Here is a 26,036-nt window from a genome sequence, read left to right as displayed (position 1 = left end):
CAAGAATATCAGTCCCTAGCGTCCCCATGTAGTTCCACAGAAATTACCATTTTAATGTGGTAGTCTAAGGGCAAAGGGACCATAAACAGTCCTAAAAATGCTCTCGCCAAGGAGAACGGGGAAATTGCACAAGTTCTCCAGCACAGGTGAATCTCTCCTGGAGGCAAACAGGATTGTGTCCCTGCTCCTCTGCCATGAAGCAGATACTAAGAACAAGCCTGGGACTCCCACAGGAACATGAACAGCTGGTGTTCTTCCAAATCGCAGCAACAGATTGCTGGACTAGCTGTAGTAAGAGTGGCAGGAGCCTTTGACAGCACCACATGCATACCCAACCCATCCAGACCCCCCTGCAGCACAGCAAGAATCAGCTCATGACAAGAGACACTTTGCAACCAGTTTATTCCTCATTCACATCAGGTCAGTTCATGGGTTTGTGTTGCTTCCTCCTGTGCAGGACTGTCCCCAGCAGAGCAGCACAGACCAGCCCCACAGCAGTCGCCACACCAGCCAGGATCACAGCCTCCACAGGCAGGCCTGGAAAGAAAGCACAGAGGAGCCTCAGCAAGCGGGCACTGCCACAGAGAGGGGCCAGCTGACATGACAGCACCTCCTGCCAGTACCTGCGGCTTTGTCCTCCTCTGCTCTTAGCTGGGAGCTCTGGCCTTCTGCCTCCACTGGCCTCTCAGCAACCTGCTCTTGCAGCACAAACACGGGACCAACAGTGGCATCAGCTTCCCACTCAGGAGCTGCAACAAGAGCAGGACAAGCCCGGCTGTAGACCACCCTGCTTGACCCCCCACTTTCCCGAGGAGATCCATGCCATGAGTGGTAGAGCAAGGGTGCCTTACCCCCTGTAGAAGCCAGGTCCCTCCTGCTCCTGCCACCCCAATACCTGGATCGTACAGTTGCCCCACAGCTGGAGTCACAGCAGCTGCAGACCTGGTCACTCCCATCCACTGATCTCCACCTACAGCAGGGACACAGGGTCAGAGCAGCTCCCTCACCTGAGCACCAGCTGGACACAGCAGCTCCCTGCCTCCTCACTGACCTGCTGCCCTCAGTGTAGCAGTCCTTGTTCAGGGGGTCCACACTCTGGGAAGCAGGAGTCACCTTCAGGTGGCAGGTGATGTAGATCTGCCAAGAGCACGAGTGGATCAAGCTACACCCAGGCCTCCATCTTGGGCTTGTAATGGACATGCTGTTCTCACAACCGGCACAAACCCATGAAAGCAGAAGGGATCAGGATCAAGTACTCACTGAGCTCCTGGCATCCTGATAGAACCTGAAGGCATCCAGCTTCATCTGCAGCTTGGAGTCCTGGGTTCTTGGCATGAACTGCGAGCTGGAGCCTGTGGATTTGGCATCAGTCAGGCACCTGAAAGGAGAGAAGGCAGTGTAGAACTGGAGACAGCAGGCAGTGTTCACTAGCTCAAGCCACCCGAGGTCACACCCACCCATAGTTCGCAATGAAGGAGTAGCTGGGGGTGGAGGTCTGGTCAGGGACCAAGGTGGCCACGCAGCTGTCCACAAAGAGCCGAAGGGGCTGGTGGTTGGCCTGGGTGACGGAGGCTTCGATGTTCAGGACGTCCCCCAGGTAGAAGACATTGGAGGACCTCTGGGAGCTCCAGTCATCTGGATGGGAAAGGAACCCCAATCTCAAGCACAGATCCCATTGATCCAACTGCACTGTCTGTACAGTCGCACCGTGCTTCATCTCGGGGGGAGACCTACCACTCATGAGGCTCAGGGAGAAGCCCAGCAGATCCTCAGCAGACTTGGTGGAGGTGTAGGGGACCCAGGTGGGCTTCAGGGCATTGCTGCTCACATTGTAGAGCCTAGCAGACAGGAGGCAGGTGTCAGCAGGGAGTCAAGCTCCAGGCACTCAGCCCTGCTGCTCCTCCAGGACTCACCTCATGTAGTGACACTCGATACCCACAACAGCGCCATTCGTTCTCACTATGGGGGTGTTGGCCACCGGCTTCGGGGTGTAGTTGAGAGAGAAGCTGTACACCAGTTGCTCATCCACGGTCTAGACAGATCACAGATCCAGTCACCCAACAGCCGAGAACCCGAAGCTGCCCAACCGCAGAACCACTTACCTTCAGCACACTGCGACACGCCTGCAGCTCAGCCTCGAAGATCAGGAGCTGCGCCGCGGTGTCCTGCCGGGTGACCGCACAGTCTCCCAGGCTGAGATCCGAGGCGTTGATCAGCTGCCCGGTGCCGAACAGGTCCGTCTTGACCTGCACCACGATCGTACTCTCCCCGCACTGCGCCGACACAGCCCGGATAACCTGCTGCTTCTGCTGCCGCGGCAGCAGAGGCGAGTCCAGAAAGGCGACCCCCTTGCGCCTGACGCCGGATTGGACGTTAGCGCGGGCTCGCCATCGCGCAGCATCACACAGAACTGCGAGGAACAGCAAGGTCAACAGCCGAAAGGAAAGACCACTAGAAAACCACATCTTGAAATGAAAACAACTCGCAAAACCACGATACCTGCTGTTCGCGAGCTCCTTCCTTTTAAAGCCCCCCAGACTTTCACGCGTGATGACGTTCAGGTTCGCAGAGTGAAGATTTTCACGAGGACCCGAACTCTGTCCGCTCACACGCAGGAGGACAGGATATTGAATCAACCCCGTGGAAAAGCCATTGTAGTTAAAGCGGAGGACGATCGCGGAGACTAATTTCTCCTGAGTAGACTGCTGATTGTTTACAATGAATATTAGAAACTAGGATCTCCGCTATATTTCGCGGTCACGGTATCTAATATTTCCTGTTACAGCTGTTGCTACTGACAAGATGTAAAAAATGAATAAGATAAGAGCTGGTCCCGACACGTCTGAATTCACATCAATTATAAGATTATTATTGAATTCAAACTGTGAATGTCTCCTTCTGTCAAAATGACCATTGTATAGTTACAGTCTTGTAAATGATAAAACTCCTTCTTTGTTTTCGTTCGAATGTTCTTCTGCTTCGCCGGTCAATTTGGAGGAAAAGCGCTGGGTGAACGATTTCAAGAATTAAAAGCCTAAAACGACATCTTTCGTGTTTTAACTATGTCCCTGTGGTGAAAAGGGAGAAACTCGACGTGATATTTCCTTCTCCGGATCTGCGTGCAGTACAGACACGCTTTGTCCCAGCGAAAATGTCGGACGCGCGCAGAGCGCAGACAACTGTTCTCACACCTTCCGATCCAGGAGCGAAACAGGCGCCTGGCGTTGCTGCTCTTTCCATTAGCAGCCGCGCTTGATCGTTTGCAACAGATTAAAAACGGGCTGCACGCATGCTTCTCTGTTAGCATGGCTTTGTTGCAGCTCTGGGGTCCTGGGTTCGATTCGTGGTGCGGTTTCTTTTGGGGGAGTTTGCAAGCTCTCCATTTTCACCCCACCGTCCAAATAGTGTAGGTGCTGTCACGGTGAACCGGCCGAACTAACTCCCCCCGCACGTGTAATGGTCCGTTGTGTGTCGGGATAGGAAGCGGCTGGTCCCCGCTCGCTGTTGGGCTCTGTGCTTTCAAGTTCTTTCGTGTAGACGACTTGTTGAGAAATCCTACTCATTATTAGTTCTTCTTGTGAAACTCAACTGTGCGTCGCCCATTTCTCTTGCTTAAACCTGTATTTTACACACGAAAGATACATTTGTAGCGTAATAGGAATTGTGTGACCCATCTATAGATTTTCTAACATTTTTATCCAGTAAAGAGGTCCAAGAAAACAATGAATTTCCGATACAGTGGGGGTGTTACAGACATATGCCTAGCTTTCCTGTTTAATGTTTCCATGCTATGTTTCTGCTGTAATGGTGTGTCATCCTGATGTCATGCGTCACATTTCAGTTTTTGACACTTGTTCAGATATCTGCCAACAAATAAGTAATTTTTGTCTTTAACAATTCTCTGCTTGAGCATGTACTGTGCCCTCCAGAATTATTGGCACCCTTGGTAAAGATGAGCAAAAATCATAATTATTCTGGAGGGCACTGTAAGGTTGCATTAAAAATTCTGATTTGAAAAGGGTGTGCAAGGACCATTTGTTACCCAGCAACATTTGTAAAGGGTCTGAATACTTCTGCAAGGCACTTGAGCTGCTTTCAGGGACACAGACAAGCAGTCGTGGATTCTTAGTAAGGACTCTGGTAAAGAACTGCCAACCACTGCCAATGATTGTTGGAAGTAATGCAGAGACATTCCTGCCCCCAGCGTTCATCAGAGGCATCTTGTTCTCACAAAATGAGATGAGACATGTTGCCCTTGTGGCAAAACATTAAAGAGCGGGGCTGGTCTGGATTTCGGGCAGCCCATTTGCTTAAGGTGAACGAGTGAGGGAACTAACCAGGCAGCATTAATCTAGCTCTACATACTCAGTCAAGAATAGAAGGCAACAGGTTAATGAGATAGCAGCCCACTTCCAGCTATCACTACTGACAGGAGTATTTCACTACGAGACCACTGCTCTCGTGACTCAAATTTGTGAACAGGCAAGTCATTACAGATGGATAAACACATCGTCTACTGGACATCCCAAAGTACAGGACAGGCTAAACCAGCTAGCTGGGAGCAGGGGTGTAGCCTAGATGGAACTAGAGAAGAGAGCCCAAGTACACCCCCCACAAGCTACAGTTCTTCAAGCTGGAGAGGTGCCCCTATGCTGGCAGGACCGCCAGTTAGAGCCCAGGCCACCCACTTTTGCACAGGCCCACCCCCACCGGTAAGCACTTGAACATGAAATTGGAAAACACTGATCCCCACCCAGACTCTTCCAGCTTCTTCTGAGCATGCTGGAAGAGCTAAAGCAAGTAGGTGCAGGCACATAGGATGTAAACAAGGGGTGATGCAGTTGTGCATGACTACCCCTACACACACTAAGTACTTAGTACAGTAGGATTAAAGAGAATGATGGAACTCTCCCACAATCAGTACATTTTGGGAAGAGAGCTCACAAGAAGGTATTGCAGAGGGAATACAGAAGAGCTGGGATTGATACTGAAATCCACAGGGACTGGAAGGGGCATCAAGGAGGTGGTATATAGCCATGCTTGTCTGTTCTTTAACTACAGGCAGTGGTCAAGCAAGTAGAAATCATGGGTAATAAAAAAAAAGGAAGAGAAGGAATTACACCAATTAGCCAAATGTGGAAAGGAAGCTTAGTTGGGTGTCAAAAACCTAGGCAGATCCACCTCTTTCCCAAAGAAGCTAGAAGCTCACCATCACCAACATACCACATGGAGGTATCAACACTGCCACCATGATAGCCACAAGGAACACACTAAAACAATACTAAGCCACGATGAGTAGAGATCAGCGCAAAGCCTTTATTCACACTCCATTCACAGCTTGGTATTCTGGATCTGAGGTCTAGATCTCCACACAGCCACCAGCACCAGAGAAGAGACCACAAGCACAGTGGAGGCAGCGACTACCAGCAGCCCATAGCCCAGGAACCGGGGTGCTGCGGAGAGAAGAGCTTTAGTCAGGGGTCAGACACGGGGAACAGGATCAGACACTCGGCCTCCAACCCCCTCCCTCACCTTCAACATGGGAATCCAGTTGACCCAGAGCTGGAAGCTCAGACCCAACCAGGATCACTTCCCCACTGGACACCAGTGCAGTTTCTCTGGAGGAGTCCTGGGCCATTTGAGCAACAGCTCTTCCTGCAAGAGGACAGGACACCAGCATGAGGAAAGGATACACACAGCTGACTGGGGCGCACACAACTGTCCATCCCGAGAGAACTCACTCCTCCTGCCACAGGTGGGCACACAGCGGTCAGTAGCAGTCGGCTGGCACACTGCCGCACTACAGTGGATGAACACCTGGAGAGAGCACAGCAAGGGTCACTGCACAGCCCAGGACCAGCCACCACCTCCTTCCCCACAAGCTGCTCCCTACCTTCTCCATCAGAGGCACCCGAGAGGCAGGATCCACAAAAGTGAACATCTGAATCATGAAGCGCTGGTAGTGCGTTGGGTACGGCAGCCCTGAGGAGCCACCCACAGGGATCAAGGTGGTCTGGTAGTTGTCACCTCCGTAGGGACACCTGCAAGGACAGCAACAGGGAGGGTGAGCCCTGCCACAAGGGGACACTACTGAGACAAGCCAGTCGGAGCCACAGGGGTCAGGTTACCCAGCAACCAGAAGGCTCCAGCTGGGCTGGCTGAGAGGACTGGGAGTGGAAGTGGCCCAGCAGTCCCCCAGGGTCAGGACAATGTTGGGGTCAGTCCTGTTCAAGATGTGGACCTCCACATACACAGGATCCCGCAGCACCTTGGTCACAGGGTAGTCCAGGTCACTGTAGTAGGAGTCATACAGCTCTCCTGAGGACGAGAGCAGCAGCGGGGTTCAGCAGGAGCCCCACACACTCGGCTCACACAGCCCAAGGCCTGACAGCTACCTCTTGCAATCCTGAGCTCCACACGGAGAGGTCCTGGAGACACTGCCGGAGGGGGTGGGGAGACCGTGTAGACCACAGCCTGCACTGGAACAAGGTCATCATTTGCATACCTGCACTGGAAGAACAGCCTAGAGAGAGAAGCAGGCAGTCATGGGATCCAGACAGGACCTGGCAAGACCGGAACGCTTTGGGAAGCAGCAGCTGCTCACTCACTTGTAGAAACTGTCCCTTGTGATGGAGCCAGCAGGTCCCCCAATCACAGCAAAGGTTGAGGACATCATGTTCTCATACACCACAGCACCACCTTCAATCTGGAGGAAGGACACATGAACAAGGTCAGGAACCACTACGGGAACATCATCCTCAGCTGAAGGATCAAGCCCCTCACCTTCATGCTGGTGCCACAGGCACTGACTGGGAACCGGAACATGGCAAAGCCAGCGGTGGTGCTAACAGGGCCACAGGGGGCACTCCTGCCCGCCTGCAGGCTGACTGAATCCAGGCTCAGCTGAGGGCTGGTGGCATTCCTGGACACGACCACCACAAACTGGCCATCCCTGGTGCACTGGACAGTCACTGGAGGAAAGCAAGAGCTGGTAAACCAAGCCTGTTAAGCTCATCATCGAAGACACTCAAGATCCAAAAACCCACCATCATTCCCATAGTAACAGCGATTCCGGCTGGACTGATCAAAGCAGCAGTTTTTAGCTTCACAGTCGCTTTTACCGATAGTCAAGTCACCACATGCTATCTTGTCACTGTCATTAACCAGGCACTTCTGAACCTGAGCTACAGACCAATCCAACGCCAGCAAAAACCACACAAGGCACAACCCCATCCTCCCTCTGCTCATTGACTTCTCCATCGTGAAACTCGGCGAGGAACTGCAGACAAGCGGCGCTCAGCTCCTGAAATACTCGCTGCGCCCTGATTGGCTGAGGGCGGCGATTGGAGGGCTGTAGCGCGCGCACGAGGACTTCGGACACTCAGAGCGTCATCCGAGTCAGCTGATTAATCGCGGAGCGTCCTGTTCGACTGGAACGAGCTCTCATGCGGGTTAGACTAATGTGTCTGACTCAAAACTAAATATTTATGGCGTCTGTTAGTTAGGGTGACCATATTTTGTTTTTCAAAAAAGAGGAGGGGGGAACGATCGTCGACACTCGACACATGCCTCATAACATACATAATAAATAATAACATACATAATAAAGTAATGAATCTTTATTACGTTTTCTAATCAAAAATCCATTTAAACTCTCTCATTTTTATCAATCTTCTTAGTAAACTTTTAAACACTTGCAGGGTTGCTCTTTCTCTTCCATAATGGCAAACAAGGAAAAAAATATAGCCCTATTTTTAAAAGTTTTCTTTTTTCATTTTAACACAACAAAAGTCTTAACATCTGATTAGCATCGATTTGGCTCTAACGTTATTTCTATAATTCATTTATACTCGTCAATTAATATTTTTCGAGGCCAGGCGTTTAATTTATTAACGCTCATTGGAATTTTAATTGAAAAGAGGCGGAGTACATTATGCTGCGTTTTTGCGTTGTATTACTAAAAATCGTTTCTACAGAATGAATCGTTTGGCTAATTACTCTCCCCAACGAGCAGAAAACTGAGATGTAAGAATATTTCAACATGAATTCGTCCACTGGTTTGGCGCGAATGTTTTCTTGAAAGACCGCTAGAACCCCGGCCGGCGGAGAAGGTTAAAACCGAGAGTTCAGCGTTTTGTGCTGAAACCCCGGAGGAAGACTGGGTCGACCAAATCACTATATTTTCACAGTATGTACCTTATTTACACGGCTTTGCACACAGGGGTTTTGCCACCTGCCTGAAAAAATAGTAAAATGTTGATTGTTTGAATGCCTATAGATTTTCTATTTTTTAAGAAAAGTGCAAAAGTGTCTTTTAAAATAAGGATTACAGTAGTACATTCGATCCTTAATGTTTGAGTAAATAAACGTTGAGTGGAAACTCACTTGAAAAATGTCTAAGCTCAGTGAGAATGTGGTTTTCAGACTTCTAACAAATGAGCTGATGATGGAATTCAACTTCGCTGGCACAAACTGGAGAGATCAACGACAAAAGAGGGGCCTGGGAGACACATCTTTCTAGAGCAATTCAAGGTGCTCTTATTCCATGTTGTACTTTCAAACTTTGGGTGCTCTTTAATTAGGACAGACTTTATTGCTCAATTACTAGGATGCAAGCTAAATTGAATACAAGGATTAAGCTTTGAGCTTAGTAAACCCTAATGGTTCTTTTTTGAGATTATATTCAAGAAGAGATTCATCATTTCTTTGAGTACTAATATTATAACATTTTCTTCTAGCTGCGCTGGTGATGTCCCACCCAACAGCAACAGAAAAAGAAATAAAGGAGCACACAATGCATTAGTTGAAGAATGCGTATGCAAGGCAGGGGGCCTGGAAGTCTGGACACTGAAACGGATAAATTGCTGGTTCTAACAGTTAGGACAATTAGACAGGGCTTTGCATATGGTGGACAGTACAAATTCTTAACTTCATACTGTAATATTTTCTTGGAAATAGAGGAGTTGTACATTTTAAAATGGATTCAGATTGAAATATGGTTTGGAGATAACTGGCATCTTCATGGAATTACTATATATAGCCATGTTACGAGAATGTGTAGTTGAAGTTTACAATATTGTAGCATTTTAACTACATATTTTCAGAATAAATTTTGGAACCAAATCAGTGGCTTGGTTTACTAGCTTCTACACTGATCTTTGATGTCCCCTAAAGTTACTGTATGATAGAACTCCAACCATTTATGTATAATGAACATATCATAGACAGTAGAATTTCATTCTGGACAAATTAAGGACCACGTTTATACATCTAAGGCATGCATTTAATAGACATAGGCAGTGTCTTTTCCCAATGGGTAAACAGCCCTACAACCCTCTCTCCCACGATGCACGGGTTCTCCTGCACTAGTGAATTAGTAAAACACTCCTGCAGGCAAGCTTGAAAGGGCAGCTGGTGTTCCGCCCCCCACCCCGGATTTTGTGTCCCTGCTCCTCTGCCATGAAGCAGATACTAAGAACAAGCCTGGGACTCCCACAGGAACATGAACAGCTGGTGTTCTTCCAAATCGCAGCAACAGATTGCTGGACTAGCTGTAGTAAGAGTGGCAGGAGCCTTTGACAGCACCACATGCATACCCAACCCATCCAGACCCCCCTGCAGCACAGCAAGAATCAGCTCATGACAAGAGACACTTCGCAACCAGTTTATTCCTCGTTCACATCAGGTCAGTTCATGGGTTTGTGTTGCTTCCTCCTGTGCAGGACTGTCCCCAGCAGAGCAGCACAGACCAGCCCCACAGCAGTCGCCACACCAGCCAGGATCACAGCCTCCACAGGCAGGCCTGGAAAGAAAGCACAGAGGAGCCTCAGCAAGCGGGCACTGCCACAGAGAGGGGCCAGCTGACATGACAGCACCTCCTGCCAGTACCTGCGGCTTTGTCCTCCTCTGCTCTTAGCTGGGAGCTCTGGCCTTCTGCCTCCACTGGCCTCTCAGCAACCTGCTCTTGCAGCACAAACACGGGACCAACAGTGGCGTCAGCTTCCCACTCAGGAGCTGCAACAAGAGCAGGACAAGCCTGGCTGTAGACCACCCTGCTTGACCCCCCCACCCCCACTTTCCCGAGGAGATCCATGCCATGAGTGGTAGAGCAAGGGTGCCTTACCCCCTGTAGAAGCCAGGTCCCTCCTGCTCCTGCCACCCCAATACCTGGATCGTACAGTTGCCCCACAGCTGGAGTCACAGCAGCTGCAGACCTGGTCACTCCCATCCACTGATCTCCACCTACAGCAGGGACACAGGGTCAGAGCAGCTCCCTCACCTGAGCACCAGCTGGACACAGCAGCTCCCCGCCTCCTCACTGACCTGCTGCCCTCAGTGTAGCAGTCCTTGTTCAGAGGGTCCACACTCTGGGAAGCAGGAGTCACCTTCAGGTGGCAGGTGATGTAGATCTGCCAAGAGCACGAGTGGATCAAGCTACACCCAGGCCTCCATCTTGGGCTTGTAATGGACATGCTGTTCTCACAACCGGCACAAACCCATGAAAGCAGAAGGGATCAGGATCAAGTACTCACTGAGCTCCTGGCATCCTGATAGAACCTGAAGGCATCCAGCTTCATCTGCAGCTTGGTGTCCTGGGTTCTTGGCATGAACTGCGAGCTGGAGCCTGTGGATTTGGCATCAGTCAGGCACCTGAAAGGAGAGAAGGCAGTGTAGAACTGGAGACAGCAGGCAGTGTTCACTAGCTCAAGCCACCCGAGGTCACACCCACCCATAGTTCGCAATGAAGGAGTAGCTGGGGGTGGAGGTCTGGTCAGGGACCAAGGTGGCCACGCAGCTGTCCACGAAGAGCCGAAGGGGCTGGTGGTTGGCCTGGGTGACGGAGGCTTCGATGTTCAGGACGTCCCCCAGGTAGAAGACATTGGAGGACCTCTGGGAGCTCCAGTCATCTGGATGGGAAAGGAACCCCAATCTCAAGCACAGATCCCATTGATCCAACTGCACTGTCTGTACAGTCGCACCGTGCTTCATCTCGGGGGGAGACCTACCACTCATGAGGCTCAGGGAGAAGCCCAGCAGATCCTCAGCAGACTTGGTGGAGGTGTAGGGGACCCAGGTGGGCTTCAGGGCATTGCTGCTCACATTGTAGAGCCTAGCAGACAGGAGGCAGGTGTCAGCAGGGAGTCAAGCTCCAGGCACTCAGCCCTGCTGCTCCTCCAGGACTCACCTCATGTAGTGACACTCGATACCCACAACAGCGCCATTCGTTCTCACTATGGGGGTGTTGGCCACCGGCTTCGGGGTGTAGTTGAGAGAGAAGCTGTACACCAGTTGCTCATCCACGGTCTAGACAGATCACAGATCCAGTCACCCAACAGCCGAGAACCAAAAGCAGCCCAACCGCAGAACCACTTACCTTCAGCACACTGCGACACGCCTGCAGCTCAGCCTCGAAGATCAGGAGCTGCGCCGCGGTGTCCTGCCGGGTGACCGCACAGTCTCCCAGGCTGAGATCCGAGGCGTTGGTCAGCTGCCCGGTGCCGAACAGGTCCGTCTTGACCTGCACCACGATCGTACTCTCCCCGCACTGCGCCGACACAGCCCGAGACACCTCCTGTCGGTACATTGGCGAATCGAGATATGCCACTCTCCTGCGCTCAGCTGTGTGATTCTGTATACCCCATCTACGCTATCCAGCCCCGTCACTTAAAGCAGCGCACGACCAAAGCACTGCCAAAAAGATTAAATATCCACACACTCCTCATAGCAGTAATAACAAACCACTAAGGAAAAGAAAACCCACCCAAAATCCTCAGCTCGAATACTCCTACAGAAGTGCGCGCGTCTGTTTCATCCATCCAGCCTTGCGCGAGCCAAACGGCAGATTTTCACGTGCTGCTAAACTCCGTAATTAACATATCACACCAATTCATCAACCAATCATTCAGATATTTTCGCTCGGCGGCCATAGTTAAGGTTTTTGTTAGCGAGCAACAGATCAACTTGTACAAAGAGGGGTGATTTAATAGTTCAGTCAGCGAAGCGATCGAGTGCAAAGCTGGAAGAAGCGATGTTGGAGCCGTCCTGGAGCTGGTCCCAAACACTGTTGTTTGGAAAACAAACGCTCCTGTAAATGTTTTATTATGGATCGTATTGGTTAATTTAAATGTCGTGTCTAAACACGGAAATAGAGAAGTGTTTTGGCCCATCTACCGTATTCATTTAAACAATTAGTTCAAGTAGGTAGCTGCGTCAGCATGCGTAGACTGCAAAGGAACAAGGGAACGTTTATTCAATTAAAACAATTATATGTATTCAAGCATAACTGAAAGTGAATTCAGCTAGTGTCCACATCTAATCGTGAATTGGAGACCACCGCAGATTTGCAGTGGGTTTGTCACCAATGTGTATCCCAGAGACTCGCACTCTCCGTCCTGTGTGTGTGTGTGTGCGGTGGGGGCTCTCCACGTCGGTATGTTCACTCCAATTGAGCTTTCTCGGAGACCCTGGACCACTTGTAAGTTATCGATCAAATAAAATCTTTAGAAATTAGAAACTGAATTGGATCCTCGCAAATTGAGCCAAGGAGTATGTATGTAGATAGAAAACTAGTTCAAGTAGGCAGCTGCGTCAGCATGCGTAGGCTGCAAAGGAACAAGTAAAGGTTTATTCTCCGCTGAAAAGAGAAGCGCCGGCGTCTTTTAACCGTTTTTAATCACGATTTTTAAAAGCAAAAAAAGAATTCCTTAAGTGGCCTTAAAACCTCTTTTACCCAGAACTGGACTGTTCTGTTTTTACCCTTTTTAAAGCTTTTAAAAACCATTACACTAGAACACGGGAGATATGTACAGTTTTGTTTTGTTTTGAATGTATATATTATTTAATTTTTTATTGTGAAAGGTTTGTGGAACCCACAGAAGGTTCCACAGCCGAAACGTTGTGTTTCCTTTCTTCTCTTTTCAGCGGGGAATAAACCTTTACTTATCCTTTCTAGATAGAAACGTTTTATACCCCTGCCCATGTGGTCTGGAATCCGGGAGGTTTTGTCTCCTTACGGAAGTCAGTTCTTTTTGTATTGATCCAGTTAAGGTTTAGGAACCTACTGAGAAAACCTACTGGAATAAGACCCAGGGATATCCTGATATATGCCAAAAATGTTAATAAAAGTGACTTTTGCCTTTGTGCCATCCAATCAATTACATACTGATTATAATAGTGATAGTTTCATCCCTGTTAATAATAGTACAAAATAATAAAACAATGACCGTGGCGTCCAACCGAGAACAAGAACACGTAAATAGACGATTTATGTGATTTTACTCTAGATGGTCCTAGTCCACAAGGTTATGTAAGTAACTCTTAATCACGAGTAAAGACCGGGGAACAGGAGTAACATCGACCAACTAAGACAGCAATTCATTCATTACAATTAGAAGCCATACAGGAATTAAAAACACACGAGAAGTCTTCCCTCTGGCAGTTACATACTATATAGAAGGGATGTCTGCGCTTACGCAGTTCAGCTTTCGAATCGTGGAGGAAAGCGCGAAGCTTGTCTTATAATGAATTTTCAGCAAAGAGCGGAATTCCGTATCCGGAACCATTGAACGGTATACGTGGTGTTCTCATTGCTGGGGGTTCGCATTTCCTAACGGACACAATTGAGACACGTCATCAGTCCCAAGATGGCAGCGTCCGTGGTTGAGTCGGTTAGAGAGCTGCTGGTTAAGTTTCTCATGCCAGAGAAATGTTTCGACGAGTTTTTCGTAAACTTCAATTTACTACACGGTGAGAGACACGAAGCCGTACCCGAAACAGTCCTATACAAAATATTAATTGATCGATGTACACGTTTACGTTGCGATTTTGAATCCGTTGTGTAATGCAATGCGGAGAAGCATTGACCGGTGATTATCAACTTTCAGTTCTTATTCTTCTGCTCCTTATGAATCGTGACAGCTCAGATGGTTGACTTTGTGTTTGGTTAGTCGAAGTCATATTCCGCACCTGGAATTATAAGACTCCCTGAATCAAATAACATTAGCGGCTTTGTGCACCGGTACTTAAGATTTTCAGAAATTTTCCACGGTGTTGTCGAGTAAAGCGACACGCCACCTTAAATCCTATATAAGTACAGACAGTGATGATGTAGAGTTTGAAATACCCAGTGAACAGCTAGGTTCCCAGATATGGCAGTCTAATATCATATTGTATTTAAAACTGTATGTAAGACTCAGAAGTGGTTCATGAAGCTGGTACTGTTGACAGTAGAGGTGTTTGAAATAGTAAGTCCAAACTATCCGAAAGTGACATCTATCTCCTCTGAATAAATTCTCTACATGATAGACAGTAGGGTGACCATATTTTGGTTTTCCCAAAAGAGGATGGGGACGATCATCGACATTCGACACATGCCTCCAAAGTAATGAATCTTTGTGACTTTTTCTAATTAAAAAATCAATATAAACTCTCTAGTTTTTATTAAACTTCTTAGTAAAGTTTTAAACAGTTGCAGGGTGGCTATTTCTCTTCCATCATGGCAAACATGGAAAAAACAAAAAAAAAGCCCTATTTTAAACTTAGTTTTTTTTCTTTTCATTTTAACACAACAAAAGTCTTAACATCTGAGGAAAAAATGAAGACATCATAACTTAGGAGAAGTCCTCATTAGTTGCAAACATGATCAATTTTAATGAAACATTTTGAAATATAATGAAACGAGTTCAACATTGTTATTTCTCATGGCCATAAGCACAGCCACACACACAAAAGCCCTTTTCAAGCTACGCTACGTGTAAGTTCAAAACATCTACCGGTAATGCATGGACTGAACTAAAATATGTCGGCCCGAGTAACGAGCAAGACAAAATCCCGGACAATTTTTGGAATTTTATCAATCCCGGTTGGACCAATATTTTAGGTTTCAAAAAGAGGACATGTCCAGGAAAAAGAGGACGTCTGGTCACCCTAATAGACAGCGATCCATTTTCTGACAAGCCTGCTGCAAGGACAGATGTTCACCTTTTTCCACAAACAGTGACATAGACAGCAGCACAAAATGTTCACCATGGGGTGTGCTCTGGCTTGGAAACCCTTCGTCTGCATCATTTCTGATTATTCTAAAGCATTTCTAGTTGATGTGATTCATTTACAAGACCAGCGGGTTCTGCCCTGCTTTTTCTGACCAGCTGAATGCCAGCTGCCGTTCCAGTGGTGAATATTAATCTCCCTCTCTCTGCAGTGCCCTGCCTGAAGGTGGCGCTCAGCAAAGGGCTGGGAATAGGAATCATCCTCGGATCGGTGATGGGTGAGTCTTACCTTCTGTTTTTTTTTTACTCCCCTCCCGTGCGGGGGTCTATTTTTGGAGTCTCGGAAGAGAGGCGTAAGAAGAAGAAACGGCGAAAACGAGAGACATTTCGAATTTGTTTTCGTGGCTGTGGTGCAGGGTTGGAATTGTTGTGGCTTCCGCGGTTTTTTTTAGTTTTCCATTACAGCTTAGTTCAGATAGAGCAGGCAGATAGCTGGCGGAAGACTTTGGTTTGGCTTTGTTTACTGCATTGTTTACATTTGAACTGTTTACTTGTACATTGTCTACTGTTTGTTTGTATATTGTCTTGATGCACTGTCTGCACTTTGTGTTTTTCACTTTTTTTTTATTTTTTTCAACAATCGAGAGACTTTCTGTCAGTAAGAATTCCATTGTACCAGTACATGTACCGGTTACATATGGCAAAAGTTCAGGTTCAAGGGGGAAGGATATTAAAAAAAAATAGACCCACTCAGTCTATAAATGTCACCCCCTGTCTTTCAGTCTCTCACGGACCTCCTCTTCCCCCATCTTCTCCCCCTTCCTGCAGTAAAGCTGCCCCAGATCATCAAGCTGTACAGGGCAAAGAGTGGCGAGGGACTGAGCTTCAATTCCATCCTGCTGGAGATGCTGGCCATCACCGGGACTATGGCCTATAGTATAGCCAACAATTTCCCCTTCAGGTAATGCACACGGTGTGCAACTTCTCACTCAATGTTTAATGGAGTGTTCAGTGAAGGTGTAACACTGCCCTGTTGCTATGCTCCTGCATGTGCCTGCAGTGCCTGGGGGGAAGCCCTTTTCCTGATTGTTCAGACGGTGACAATCGGATTCCTTATCCAGCACTATGGAGGAAACACCCTGAGAGGTACAACACTGTTAGAAAATCCGACGAGCTTTCTCTCAGCGTCTGATTGAGTCCGTCAGTCATCCGCTCTGTACTGGGGTCAGATCGCTACAAAATGCATGAATTCGGTCAGGCAGTCGACTTCTCCAGAACAGATCACAACAGGGAGTTTACAACACTAAGCCCTTCCAGGCTGAGCCAGTATCCTTCAGGGCGGCAGCTGTAGGGATAGCATCCTTCGCTTTGGGGTGTCACTTGCTTTTTGGGGGTGATGAAACGGGGGTCTTTCTGCTCACCCCTCGACCAGTAAAGGGATGATCTCTGCCTGTAATGAGTCAGTGTCAAGCTATTTCAAAAAGATTTAAAAAATGATGCTTAATGTTCTGGCACACATGGACAACAAAGCTTTCCATTACAAAACCCAGGACTGTAGGAGATAAAAAGCAAAAAGACAAAGAGGAAACAGTCTAAACTTTGTTTGCATGTGTGCATCTGATTTAAAAATGAAAGGAATCTTTAAATCAAACTATAGACCTTTTTCAGACATGCTGACCCTGTCTATCTCTATTGACTTGTGCTCCCCTGTTCTCCCTGTCTCAGGTGTGGGCTTCCTCGCCGTCTACATCGCCCTGGTGTCGCTGCTGCTGTCCCCTCTGATGCCCATGGAAGTTATCACAGCCATGCAAGCCACCAACATGCCAGCTGTCGTCGTTAGTCGGGTATGGAAATAATGTCATGGGACTTGCGCCACTTTCTCAGCTCTACCCACTAGCCCATACTGCCCACCTCCCTCCCTCTGGGTGCCTGTCCCTGGCTCAGACTGTTAACTCGCATTGCCTTCCTCCCTCACACCCCTCCCAGTGTTAACTAATCACCTGTCCCGCCTGTGAACGAAGGGCACTGAAGCCACATGCCAACTTTGTCTCCTGTAACAGCTCATACAGGCGGCTACCAACTACCGCAATGGACACACTGGCCAGCTGTCGGCGCTTACGGTCTTCCTGCTGTTCGCCGGCTCCCTGGCGCGGATCTTTACCTCTGTCCAGGTGGGTATGGGCACAACACCAGTGGGGGGGGGGGGGTTCCACAACAAAAACATCTGGCTTTTGCATTGGAAGCAACATAAAAAAAATCAAAACTGAACACCTTCAAGTCGCTTTGGTAGAGGCGGTGAAATATTCAGGCCAATGGCGCCCGTAATTAAAAATTTGAGGTTTTATCTCCGAAGCTGTCAGGTCTCTAAAATCCATGGTCAGTCAAAACAGAACTCATTCAATGGTCAAGGGTCCTTCAGCAGGGTTTGAACCAAGTGAAGGTGTGAACAGCTTTGTTTCCATTGGAGGCAGTCAGTACCTTTGTCACAGTGATCCCTGATTCTCTTCTGTTCCTTGTCTACACTCGTGACAGCTTATCTTTGGGCATTTTAAGATGTCTGCCTCTGCTCTACCATGGCTTGTACACCCTCTGGGCTCCTTGGGCTTGTATGTTGAATTGCCCGCATCTCTTCTCTCACACAGTAAGAGCCCCAGCTTGTGGAGTCCTCAGTTTCTCCGTCTCTAGAGCCTAGGTGCAGACTAAATCGTTCGTTCTTTCAGCTGGGTTTATAAGCCTCCTGGTTGTCCCCTGAGGAGTTGCTAATTCCATGAACAACCTATCCTGACATCTCCTTTCCCTCACATGGACTTTCTCCCAGTCCCAGTGCAGGACACTCAATCAGACCATCTGTGCTGAACTCTACTGCTTGTCTAGATTAGCAGGTGGCCGACTTGGCTCAGTTCCCCACCATTCGACGGGGGCCGGGAGCCAAGATGCTCACAGAGCCTCCTGCGCTACATCACAGTGCAGGCGGGTGGCAGACCTTCCTGAAAAGTTCGAAATAAGAGATTAACGTACTTGTCTACCCCCGGACAAACGCCTAACAAAGCAGAGAGGTTACTGCAGGTTTGTGAGAGTGAACTCTTGAGTGTGGTTTTGAGAAAACTCTTCACTCAGGCTAGGTGTGGTTCAGCAGAGTCCTTTAATTCATGCGCATGGAGAGGTTACGATCGTACGGATATGAGAGCAGGGGTTTATTTTCTTAGCTTTGGCGCCCCGCAGTGATAGGTAAGACAGGCCCACACGCGCACAGGACCCCCCTTTCCGTAACGCTTCCTCCCCGCCTCTCGCCCCTCGTTCCCAGGAGACGGGAGACTCCCTGATGGCGCTGACCTACTGCGTGTCCTCGGCCTGCAACGGCCTCATCGCTGGCCAGCTGCTGTACTACTGGAACGCCAGGCCTGCGCCGAAGAGGAAGGCCAAGAAGAAAGCAGCATGAGAGAGGGGCGCTGCCCAGCCGCCCCGCCCCCCGACTCTGACCAGGACCAAAGTCCACCTCCGGGCGGAAAGGACTCACATTCCCGTTCGGCGCCAGCGGACAGCCCTGTCTGCCCGCCCAGCCTCGGGCTGTTCCCACAGGGCCCACACGCTTGATTTTTTCTTTCCTTCCTTTTATTTGTCCATTGCTCACGGTTTGTGTGAAAGAGGGGTGTCAGACCCCCCCCCCACACACACACACACACACTTTTCTGGGCTTTCCAGCTCCTGATTCTTCCTAATCCTTTCATTCCAGTTTCAGACCAAGTCTGGTTGTAGGGTTGGTACATTTTTCCCCCCTTTGTTTCTTTTTTTTCCCCCCCATGAATCCTGTAACTTGAATCAGTTTCATTTTGAAGAATAAAATGAGTTCAGATATGATTGTTCACGTCAGGGGTGGGTGGGGTCATACGAAGGTCTGGGTAAAGAGGAGGGTTACAGATGTGAGTTTTATAGCTCCCCTTGACTCCGAAATCTTTGCTCCGCTCCATCTATCAAGGGTCCCCCCCAAAAAATAAATCGCAGACACAGTACGTAGGTACAGCTTAATAACCACTGAACGTGTGAAATTAGCTGAAGTAGAACCAGCACCGAACACAACCAAAAACGGAACAAGAGGCTGTCGCTAGGTATACAGGGCCCAACCCCCCCCCACACACACACACACACACACACACACACACACACACACACACACACACCCACCATTGTCTTTATTAATTCAACCAGATTGATCTGATTGAATCAGACAATGGCCTGTCGATGGAGGGTGCTGGCGCTCAGATGTGTGGCTAAATAAAGAGAACTCCACCTTGGTCACTCAATACAAGACATCGGAGGCACTGTACCGCACCAGAGCTGCGTACGAAGCAGTTGAAGATCTGCACACACAGACACACAGGCAGTGGGCACGTCCGAAACTAGGATGCTGAAGGAAGAAGTTGGAATGGGGGGCAAAGGTTCCCCAAAAGCATGCAATTGGCACTCCTTATATTCCCTGCGGATGTCCCAAGCCGCCCACATCCCCAAGTGGGATGGCTGGCGGCAGCTGTGCTCTGCTTCTGTCCCACCTGAACACCCTGCCTCATCCCTGAAGGCCCAGCAGGTCTTCCCAAGGTGCCAAGCCAAGGAGGAAAGAGATGCCCCCCCCACTGCCCATACCCAGCATGCCCTGAGGCAGTGCAATGAAGAGGAGCACAGCTTTCCTGAGGGTTTCTAGGGGGTTGTTTGGGGTCTGTTCTCCCAGGGGCATGGTCAGAGCTCAGGCTCAGCCATTTATACGCCACACCTGGGGTTAAGGGCCTTGCTCAGGGGCCCAACGGAGTAGGATTCCTCTGCTGGCCGTGGGATTTGAACCGGCAACCTTCCAGCCACAGTGCCACCGCTCCACCCCACGATGGAGAGATTGTGTTCTGTCTCCTTTAAAAAACAATGCTAAGAAAAAGTGTTGCATTCGATGGTTTACTGCAAAAACTAGAGGAGTTGTTTTCCAGGACCAGGGTTGGTTAGCTAACATTCGTCACTGTTGTCTGGCTATTCCCTTACCTTCTTTATTTTTAGGGTTGTTTTTTTTTTATGAGTACAAACCACAGGCCCGATCAGAGCGCCTGTGTGCACAGGCAAGGAGGACACCTCTCAAAGAAAAGCGATGTCTCTGAGCCAGCACGTCTTTGGCTGTTTTTTTTTTAATCTGCAGTGCTGGGGGGAAGAGCCCCATTTTGTCAGATTTGTCCTCGAGAATGAGACCGCTGTCCGCCAGCGGGTTCTGTCAGCCTGTAACCTGGTTTCCTGTCCCACAGAGAGATCTAGAGCAAATGTGCAGTTTGTCGTATGTGATGTTTGTCTTGTTTTCTCAGATTTAATAAACAGTTTTACAGAGCCCGGCGTTTCTGTGAGGGGGTTTCTTCATATTCATACTAAATAAAACATTTGATAATTGTTGGATGATGCCCAAAGCGGATCAATGTTTAACAGCAACCGGAATCACACCAAATAACCCCTCACTTCACCTCGGCAATCCGCTGCCTGCCTCCTGGGGTCTTTTGAAGGTTTAAAACCCCATAATGAGTGGAAACGCATTGATTAATTTGTTCAATTAAGGAAAGTTATCCTTGAGGGCTGAAGGATATTATGGGTTTTGCAGGGCAGAGCGGTGGCTCTGTGGCTAAGGGTCTGCCCCTGTGGCTGGAAGGTTGCCGGCTCGTATCTCGTGGCCGGTAGAGGAATCCTACTCTGCTGGGCCCCTGAGCAAGGCCCTGAACCCCAGCTGCTCCAGGGGCGCTATATAAATGGTTGACCCTGCGCTCTGACCCCCAAGCTTCTCTCTCCCTTCCTGTGTGTCTCATGGAGAGCAAGCTGGGGGTCTGTGAAAAAGGCAATTTCCTAATGCAAGAAATTGTATAGGGGCAATAAAGTGATCTTCTCTTATCTCTTATCTTAAAGTATCACTAAATCATTAAATTGACCAAATCAAATGATTGATCACAGTTGCGTTGCACGAAATGAAGCCGACGTCCTGGTCCAGTGGTTGGTTATATTTAAATTGTGGGGGGGACTGGGAGCAGGGCTGGAAGTTCCTGTTCTCACTGTCTGGAAATCTAGAGCAATCCTGGGGTATCGGGGCTCCCAGCTTTGCCCCTGGAAAGGGCTATCTAATTGGTCCCGATCACTATGTTAAGAGTCCAGCTGACCATCTGACCAAAATCTGACCAGCTGTTCCTTTTTAAAACCAGAAAATGTTCAGGGTTCTCAGGGGTTTCGACATGTCTTGAAACCTGAAGAGCAGGGCTGTGCAGAGCAGGGTGGCTCAAGCCCCCTCCCCCTTTGCCCTCATTGGCCCGTGGCCTTTTTTTGCTTGTAGAAGAAAGTCCAACCAATTTCAGTTTTTTTTTTTTATTCGCCACTTGACAATTCTGCTTCTGTATTTAGTACGGATCTCCGGTTAGGAAAAAAAATGTTGGACCTAATTGATCTCACCCGAGCACAAGTGCCCGCCTCCTGTTCATTATAAAAAACGGGGGGAAAAAGCAGCGATAAGCAACGTAGGAAAAAGTAATAGGTTTATTCCATGCTGAAAAGAGAAGAAAGAAAACACAACGTTTCGACCGTGGAGCCTTCTTCAGGCTTCTTCACGGCCGAAACGTTGTTTTCTTCTTTTTCAGCATGGAATAAACCTATTACTTGTTCCTTTGCAGCCTACGCATGCTGACGCAGCTCCCCACCTGATAAGCAACGTGGGCTACTACACCTGTGGGGGTCGTGTTAGACATTTTTGAATGGTGTGAATATGCACAGATTTTCCAGAAGGACTGTAAAAAAGTAACACACCAAGGGTGTCGTAACGAGCACTTTGTGTTTAAGAAATACTACATTCATTCACCTGTTCTAAGTTTGCAAATTGACGAACTCGCAACGTTACTGTCTGCATGGCTACTTCGCTGGCTAGATTTGAGATTTCCTTAAAAGAATTTAGTTAACTGAGTAGACAAGCCAGTCTTTTTGTATTTGATATAAATAGCTAACATGCATATTCTTTGTTGTATATATATATGGTTCAGTCACAGAAACAGGAGAGCATACCTTCAGAAAAAAAGAATAAGACGAAAAATAAAGAAAATTTAGGGAGGCAGCTAAAGGGAGCACATCGCTTCATAACTGAGTCACAACTAGCGGCAGACGGACAGGTAAATAATGGTAATCAAAAAAGCCATCATTTTGTGTACGCCTCAATAACAGAAGAGTCTTGCCTCACAGGAATGATTACATCGGTAAGTGTTGTACGACGTCAAGTTTGGATGAATATCAAAACTCCCGCCTATTTACAAAAAATATACAGACTATATGCGTAGTGATTCCATGATCATTTTTGGAGATCTCTGCCAAGTTTTGTTGACGACACGTCCAATAAATAATTCTACTGAAATTCAATGTATAGTTTAATATGTAATTATAAAACTTGATGCTGAGGTATAAAATAATGTTTGAACTTTTAGTAGTGTATATCGAGCAACTAAATAGATGATGATAATTTCCAGCGGCTTCCTGAATATTTGTCCTACAATAGACACTTTTTGGGGAAATAAAATCTTTGATTTGATGTGCTATCGTGTGAACCTTTGCTCTTAAGACGGAAAGAGATTGCATTTGGTATTGCATGCAATTAGATGGCAGTTCTTTTATTGGCTCTGTCCTCTTGTTAAGATGTGTTATATTAGGAAAATAAAGCATATGCTCAGTAGAGGGGGTGTAATATCTTGTCTGTTAATCAAACATAATCAGCAATTATGGACAACCATTTTTTTGCCAAAGGTTGTGAATATTATAATGCCTCTGAAGCCACATCCAAACTTCCTGTAGAATTAAAAAACACAGAAATACAAGCGGGCACCGATTTGTGTCCAGGATACTCATGTAACAAATCCTCCCCCGGAAAGTGCCCCTTCTCCCCTTTTGACCCACTGCCCACCAACAGGTCTCCGCACGTCTCTGCTGAAGAGGAGAAGATGTTAAACTGGATTAAATAAACCAGTATTGTGCTGGTTGAGGTCGTTAAGAGTCCAGTCGGACTGCAAACGTTCTAGAGACACCCTGGCCCCCCTGGACCTGAAACTGGGAAATAACCGGTGAAACTGACCACCCAGGACTGAGCGGCCTTTCCGCTACCTGTAGTTCATACGGTGGCCACAAGGCGGAGCCGGAGCCCGTAGAAGGACTTGAAAACTTCCTTCGTTTTTAAGCCTATGAAACCAGAGCGAAACGTAAATAAAACAACGAATGACGCACACGCAAGAGAAGGAGTAGGAGTCACTCAGATAAATCCGAGAGGAGTAATTACAGGTGCCAGAGGCTCTGGTATGCGTCCTCCTCATTGCTACTGGATTAGCGGAGGACGGCGTTCGTTTGTTAAAAGCATTTTTACCCCGAAGGTTTGTGATTTACGCAGGTTAAAGCCTTGCTTTTTAGGATAGGCGCACAAACCAGCCAGAAAACCCATAATTCGAGTTAAGACTACCAGCAAACGTTGTCAGGGACTTTTCTGGCGGGGGAGGGTGGGTGCGGCCACAACAGATGGCAGGTGTGAGGGCTGAAGTGCTTCTCTTACGACTTAAAAAAAAACGTCGTGGCTAACGGGAGGCGCCCGTCGAAGCCCTTTCTCTGTTCTCTGACTCCTAAGCCGCCTTCGCTATGGGAGTGTGCCTTGAGCTGCTCTGAATGAAAACGCGGGGAGGGAGAACGTGGAGGTCCGTCTGCTCGGGAACTTCAGTCACTGGCCCGGCCGCGCAGATGAGGCTAGACGTTCCCCGCTTCTCCAGCTCACTGCGCAAGGACGGGCGGTGCAGAGCAGCTCATGCTGAGCGTCTGCTGGGCGCACTGGGCGCTCGCCGTTACCAGCAGGGCGGCGGCTTTCGCTCCTGTGCGCGGTCACAACTTTGGATGCGCACGTCACCTCGATCGGCGCCCTGGACACCGGCGGTGCGAACGGAGTGGGCCTGCTGACTCTTCGCTTGGGGGGACGGAGAGGTTGAGGGGCGGGTTCGGCGGAAGGCGGGCGTGGGGTTCGGGATGGTTTGAATTTTTGAAATCGTTCTGCAGTTCGGTCGAGCAGTTCGATTAAGTCTTGGGAGGGGGGAGGCAGTTTCACATACTTTCTCCCCGTTTCTCTCGCCAGCCCCCCCCCCCCCCCGCCTCTTTTCGTTCGGCCCTGCTTTCTACGTCTCTCTTTCACATGCTCGCCCCCGTCGTTTCCACCCTTCCTTTACGCTTTCAGTTATTCCCTCTCCCTCTCCCCTTTTCAGATTCGGCCCTTTCTCTGCGGGATAAAGCCTGTCCCGCTCTCTTTTCTTTGCCTGACATGTGAGCACCGCCCCCTTCCTTTCAGCGCGCCCGTCGCCCTGGCAACGGCAGTGCCGAACTCGGCCCTTCTCAGAACCGGAAAATTTTCAGAAAAACAGGCCGGCCCTCCCTCAGTCGCCCTGCCTCCATGCCAACTAACGGCCCATAAGCCCTACCTTCCAAATATCCTCTGCAGGTCCCTCAGCTCTAACCTCTAACGAGGGGGTTCCCTTACTCTGGTCCAGAATAACCCTGGCACCTGTTGGTTTTCAGTGCGGCTGAGCTTACACCAGTCCTTCAGTGAACCAACAAGGCACTGGGCTGGTACGTTTATGAGTTTCATTTTCTGCTAAAGGGTAGGAGATTCTAAGTAACTTAAGAAATGCAAAGGCAACTTTTACATGCTTAAGAAAGGGTCCAAACTAAACCTATTGAGGGTTCCATGTATTAATTGGGCACTCAGGTGGAACAAAAAATCACAGCCATGTGCGTCCTCAGGACCAGGATTGGGAACCCCTATACTAACCCACAGTATCTACTACAAACTATCTGCAGATATGTTGTTTCATACGAACAGCAGATATTCTCCTCCAACAAACCCATCAGAGCTGGTCATCTTCTGCTGTGCTGCACGACAGGAGAGTTAGCACTGAATAGAGGAGCAAAGTGTCTCTGGCTCATGGCACTGCAGGCATGCAGCAAGTCTATGGGCAGGCAGCAAGTCTGTGGGCATGCAGCAACTCCATGGGCAGGCAGCAAGTCCGTGGGCAGGCAGCAAGTCCGTGGGCAGGCAGCAAGTCTGTGGGCATGCAGCAACTCCATAGGCATGCAGCAAGCCTGTGGGCAGGCAGAAAGTCTGTGGGCAGGCAGCAAGCCTGTGGGCATGCAGCAACTCCATGGGGCAGGCAGCAAGTCCATGGGCAGGCAGCAAGTCCATGGGCAGGCAACATGTCCTTTGGAGACACTGCTGGGCAGAAAATCAAGAGGAGTCTTTGTCAACTTGAGCCCACCTCGGGGGTCTGAACAGAAATTTGGGAGGAAGGTCAGATTCCAATCTCACCCACTACTGCTCTTCTACATCTCTCAGACCCCTCTCTGGGTCATTCCTCGCGAAAAGTGTGATTTCTGTCGGGCTCATCCTTACAGTCAGACTGCATACCCGCCAGTTAGACAGCACAACATCCTCCCCCCCGATCCTGGCAAGAAACAGCAGGTTGGGATCTTCCTCACCTTCGCAGGCCTCCTTATCTTCCAAGGTGGAGCTGGAGGGTTGTCCTTTTGAGACCGACAGAACTTCTGGCCTGACGTCACAGCTGCGTGGGGATCTGGTCCACAGTTGGTGGCCAGGCTGGTACGACGACACCGCCCCACTCCCACTCAGTGCGCCCCCCTGCTGCCCTTGAGCACGAAACACTCCTTGGGCGGTCCACCCCGGTGTTTTCACTGTTCCGCTGTTTTGAGATTTGGCTGCGATGTTCAAAGACATTCTTTTTTCATTGACAGGTATATATGTTTTGTAGTACTGTTGTGCTGTCATCCCTCCTTATCAGCGGCCCGCATTTCCTCAGTTCTGCAATCTGAAATCTGTGACGGAACGCACCACGGCCCGGCCCGACTGCGGGGGTGCGCGGAGCTCGCAGCCGGCAGGCAATGAGGCCCCCTGATCTGGCCTGGTGGTGGTTCAATCCGGTACCCAGCTGCTGCTGCTGTGCCTTCCCCGGGGCAGGCCAGAGTGCCCCG

General features: G+C 49.0%; 4 protein-coding genes across 4 annotated transcripts; 1 reads left to right on the top strand and 3 right to left on the bottom strand.

Moving 5' to 3' along the window:
* Nucleotides 1-421: 421 nt before the first annotated feature.
* On the bottom strand, nucleotides 422-2,465 carry LOC148838492 (zona pellucida sperm-binding protein 3-like). Its single transcript, XM_088911201.1, has 9 exons — nucleotides 2,103-2,465; nucleotides 1,914-2,032; nucleotides 1,735-1,838; nucleotides 1,458-1,635; nucleotides 1,261-1,378; nucleotides 1,052-1,137; nucleotides 852-970; nucleotides 624-749; nucleotides 422-537 (listed from the first exon to the last, which is right to left on the bottom strand). Exons 1-9 carry the CDS (start codon nucleotides 2,463-2,465, stop codon nucleotides 422-424), a joined length of 1,329 nt encoding a protein of 442 aa, XP_088767327.1.
* A 2,866-nt stretch (nucleotides 2,466-5,331) lies between these two features.
* LOC148838491 (zona pellucida sperm-binding protein 4-like) lies at nucleotides 5,332-7,260 on the bottom strand. Its single transcript, XM_088911494.1, has 9 exons — nucleotides 7,047-7,260; nucleotides 6,784-6,971; nucleotides 6,609-6,706; nucleotides 6,396-6,523; nucleotides 6,129-6,318; nucleotides 5,894-6,041; nucleotides 5,742-5,817; nucleotides 5,533-5,655; nucleotides 5,332-5,468 (listed from the first exon to the last, which is right to left on the bottom strand). The coding sequence occupies exons 1-9, from the start codon at nucleotides 7,258-7,260 to the stop codon at nucleotides 5,332-5,334; spliced, it is 1,302 nt and encodes a 433-aa protein (XP_088767620.1).
* A 2,426-nt stretch (nucleotides 7,261-9,686) lies between these two features.
* LOC148838490 (zona pellucida sperm-binding protein 3-like) lies at nucleotides 9,687-11,584 on the bottom strand. The gene is made up of 9 exons (XM_088911200.1): nucleotides 11,375-11,584; nucleotides 11,186-11,304; nucleotides 11,007-11,110; nucleotides 10,730-10,907; nucleotides 10,533-10,650; nucleotides 10,324-10,409; nucleotides 10,124-10,242; nucleotides 9,889-10,014; nucleotides 9,687-9,802 (listed from the first exon to the last, which is right to left on the bottom strand). Exons 1-9 carry the CDS (start codon nucleotides 11,582-11,584, stop codon nucleotides 9,687-9,689), a joined length of 1,176 nt encoding a protein of 391 aa, XP_088767326.1.
* Nucleotides 11,585-13,617: 2,033 nt separating this feature from the next.
* Nucleotides 13,618-18,839, top strand: mpdu1b (mannose-P-dolichol utilization defect 1b). The gene is made up of 7 exons (XM_088911102.1): nucleotides 13,618-13,746; nucleotides 15,200-15,265; nucleotides 15,816-15,948; nucleotides 16,048-16,133; nucleotides 16,713-16,831; nucleotides 17,048-17,158; nucleotides 18,292-18,839. Exons 1-7 carry the CDS (start codon nucleotides 13,644-13,646, stop codon nucleotides 18,424-18,426), a joined length of 753 nt encoding a protein of 250 aa, XP_088767228.1. The 5' UTR covers nucleotides 13,618-13,643; the 3' UTR covers nucleotides 18,427-18,839.
* Nucleotides 18,840-26,036: the final 7,197 nt, after the last annotated feature.

The sequence above is a fragment of the Atractosteus spatula genome, chromosome 3 (assembly GCF_055471065.1).
Source record: "Atractosteus spatula isolate fAtrSpa1 chromosome 3, fAtrSpa1.hap1, whole genome shotgun sequence".
NCBI classification, from domain to species: domain Eukaryota; kingdom Metazoa; phylum Chordata; class Actinopteri; order Semionotiformes; family Lepisosteidae; genus Atractosteus; species Atractosteus spatula.
Note: the sequence above shows the minus strand (reverse complement) of the source record. Positions and strands in the feature narration are given on the sequence as shown.

What these genes read in the sequence shown, in the direction of transcription:
- LOC148838492 (XM_088911201.1), bottom strand. Translation starts at nt 2,465, where the DNA reads ATGTGGTTTTCTAGTGGTCTTTCCTTTCGGCTGTTGACCTTGCTGTTC. An exon ending in CTCCCTGAGCCTCATGAGTG is followed by an intron (nt 1,636 to 1,734) that starts GTAGGTCTCCCC and finishes TTTCCCATCCAG; the next exon opens with ATGACTGGAGCTCCCAGAGG. An exon ending in GGACCTGGCTTCTACAGGGG is followed by an intron (nt 750 to 851) that starts GTAAGGCACCCT and finishes CTCTTGTTGCAG; the next exon opens with CTCCTGAGTGGGAAGCTGAT.
- mpdu1b (XM_088911102.1), top strand. Translation starts at nt 13,644, where the DNA reads ATGGCAGCGTCCGTGGTTGAGTCGGTTAGAGAGCTGCTGGTTAAGTTT. An exon ending in TGGAGGAAACACCCTGAGAG is followed by an intron (nt 16,134 to 16,712) that starts GTACAACACTGT and finishes TCCCTGTCTCAG; the next exon opens with GTGTGGGCTTCCTCGCCGTC. An exon ending in CAGCTGTCGTCGTTAGTCGG is followed by an intron (nt 16,832 to 17,047) that starts GTATGGAAATAA and finishes CTCCTGTAACAG; the next exon opens with CTCATACAGGCGGCTACCAA.
- LOC148838491 (XM_088911494.1), bottom strand. Translation starts at nt 7,260, where the DNA reads ATGGAGAAGTCAATGAGCAGAGGGAGGATGGGGTTGTGCCTTGTGTGG. An exon ending in ACAAGGGACAGTTTCTACAA is followed by an intron (nt 6,524 to 6,608) that starts GTGAGTGAGCAG and finishes TTCTCTCTCTAG; the next exon opens with GCTGTTCTTCCAGTGCAGGT. An exon ending in TGGAGCCTTCTGGTTGCTGG is followed by an intron (nt 6,042 to 6,128) that starts GTAACCTGACCC and finishes CTGTCCTTGCAG; the next exon opens with GTGTCCCTACGGAGGTGACA.
- LOC148838490 (XM_088911200.1), bottom strand. Translation starts at nt 11,584, where the DNA reads ATGTACCGACAGGAGGTGTCTCGGGCTGTGTCGGCGCAGTGCGGGGAG. An exon ending in CTCCCTGAGCCTCATGAGTG is followed by an intron (nt 10,908 to 11,006) that starts GTAGGTCTCCCC and finishes TTTCCCATCCAG; the next exon opens with ATGACTGGAGCTCCCAGAGG. An exon ending in TCCTTCATTGCGAACTATGG is followed by an intron (nt 10,651 to 10,729) that starts GTGGGTGTGACC and finishes CTCTCCTTTCAG; the next exon opens with GTGCCTGACTGATGCCAAAT.